The sequence below is a fragment of the Macrobrachium nipponense genome, chromosome 9 (genome assembly GCF_015104395.2).
Source record: "Macrobrachium nipponense isolate FS-2020 chromosome 9, ASM1510439v2, whole genome shotgun sequence".
Lineage (NCBI taxonomy): Eukaryota > Metazoa > Arthropoda > Malacostraca > Decapoda > Palaemonidae > Macrobrachium > Macrobrachium nipponense.
Window position 1 is genome coordinate 84,285,786 of NC_061110.1, and position 2,120 is coordinate 84,287,905.

At 34.8% G+C, this 2,120-nt stretch overlaps 1 protein-coding gene across 1 annotated transcript in view; it reads left to right on the forward strand.

The window, feature by feature from the left end:
* LOC135218118 (uncharacterized) overlaps window positions 1–1,695 on the forward strand; it is a 4,849-nt gene extending 3,154 nt beyond the window's left edge. The window contains exon 2 of the mRNA XM_064254263.1: window positions 1,370–1,695. Coding sequence (XP_064110333.1) covers window positions 1,370–1,695 — 326 coding nt within the window. The remainder of the gene's footprint in view (window positions 1–1,369) is intronic.
* The last annotated feature ends 425 nt before the right edge of the window (window positions 1,696–2,120 follow it).

Here is a 2,120-nt window from a genome sequence, read left to right on the forward strand (position 1 = left end):
TCAAATTAATGGAGGGAATTAACGTATTAAGTCTGTTTAAAAAATTCACCGAAATCTCCGCTTTTACTGTCCAACATTATAGAATTATCTTCCATTTATATAAGCGAGATCGTATTACCTGGTGTGTTAGACCGTGACGATCAGTTACAGAACAAAAAAATATAAAAAATACATTTCTGAGAAAATTTTTTTTTTTTATGAAAAAGATATTTTTTTATGAAAAAGATCAGTTTTATTTAATACCATTTTTCGAATATCTTGGAGTTTCTAGCAAATATCCACAATATCCACAGGATTTCTCACCTGTTGTACTGAGAGATAATATGTTAACTTTCACCATATGATAAAAGTACTTTATGTCTATGATCATAACGTAATTACCAGTGAGAGTATCACCAGGTGTGGGAATTTCTATTTATTGTAAATCAGTGAATACTGTGTAAAAAATAATACTGTAATTCAGTAACGATTAGCTACATTGACAAGTGTAAAAGACCTTCATTGATAAGGTGACCCTATCGAAAGTTTTGATAACTCGATTTCTAGTAGAATGTATTTTCTGTATATATAAATAATTCGCATTTGTTTTGACTTCCGTACGATATGGCCTCCAGTGACAAACGCACCAACCACAAACACTTTCCCGGAGTCGGATGCAAAATGCTGAAGTTGTGGAACTTCAACACATTCTGCCTCCGAAGTGCTCACGGTGAACACAAAGAAGCAACAATGAAGTTTCTGGTTTGTACATTCGATGGAATCTAAGTAGTTTTGCCTATTGAAAACGTCAGCCTAAAGTATTAGGTTTTTGTGAAAGTCATGCTGAGTTTAATCGCATATCATATTTTGATTTCAGGTTTCGACATAGTTCTTCGTAATTTGTAGTAATACATCTAAAAGAGTTACTAAGGGATAAATATTCACAACACAAACGAATCTAAAGCATTCTCTCTCTCTTTCTCTCTCTCCTCTCTCTCTCTCTCTCTCTCTCTTTACAATGTTATCTTTATCACGCTGATTAGAGTTTGCAATTCAGCATTGTTTTCTATGCATACAATGGTTTTATTTGTTATGTACAATAATATGGTTTTGGTGACTGGATTAAAGTACATCACTTACGTTTTTAATTATTCTACCATTTAGTTATTCTACCAAATACAAGCAAACATTAATGCTAAAAACATTCTTCCTAAGAATATCCCTATGCTTATTTTGTTGACCATTTTATCAAAGGACAATAAAACAGATACTGAAGCTACCTTATCGATGAAATGCCAATCATTTTACCAATACAGCAACTACCAACAACTGCAAAGATTCTGTCTTAGAGTCACTGTGTTAACTGTAGATTTTGTTTATAAATTCCTAGGTAATTGTGCTCTTAGCGCTGCCGAGATAGAGAAGCGAGATGCAGAGCCAGTTTATGGCTCCTATCGTCCCACCTATGGCTATGGCTACGGTCACACTTATGGGACGCATCCCCACAACAAGAGGTCTGTGTATCCACAGCCAGAGCCTGAGGCTTCCTACCCTTCCAGACACTACCCAGTGTACCCTCCTCATGGTCACCAATACGGAAAGAGGTCTGCTGATCCTGAACGTTTTCCTTATCCTTATGCTGAGCATTCCTATGGAAATGGTTACGATGGCTATCCTCGTCCAGCCTACCACCACCCTCCCTATTACCACGGTTAAGGAGGAAATTTACCAATGATTTCCTTAAAAAATAACTGTTAATTTGTCATAAATGCTGATTTCGGGTTTTTTTTTTTATGTACAAAATAACGTCTGATTAATCTAAATTATAACGAACTTTTGTTATCCCTTATAATCTGGTGACTCACGAGATCAAAACACTTTGGTGAAATAAAACTTTGTGAGTAAACAGCGTTTCTCTTTTTTATCATTTATTGGAATTTTTGTGTAAGTAAGTACCTTTCATAAAATTAAAAGGTTCCATCGGCCTTGATAAGTTTTATTATCTTTACACCAGAATGATATTAAATTCATTGATACGAAAAATTGTTTTCTCGTAAGAAGAACCAGATAAGGCTCAGACAGGTGCCGTACCTGTGATCTAGATTAAGTAAACCAAATTACCCGGTCTTTAAAAATAAATA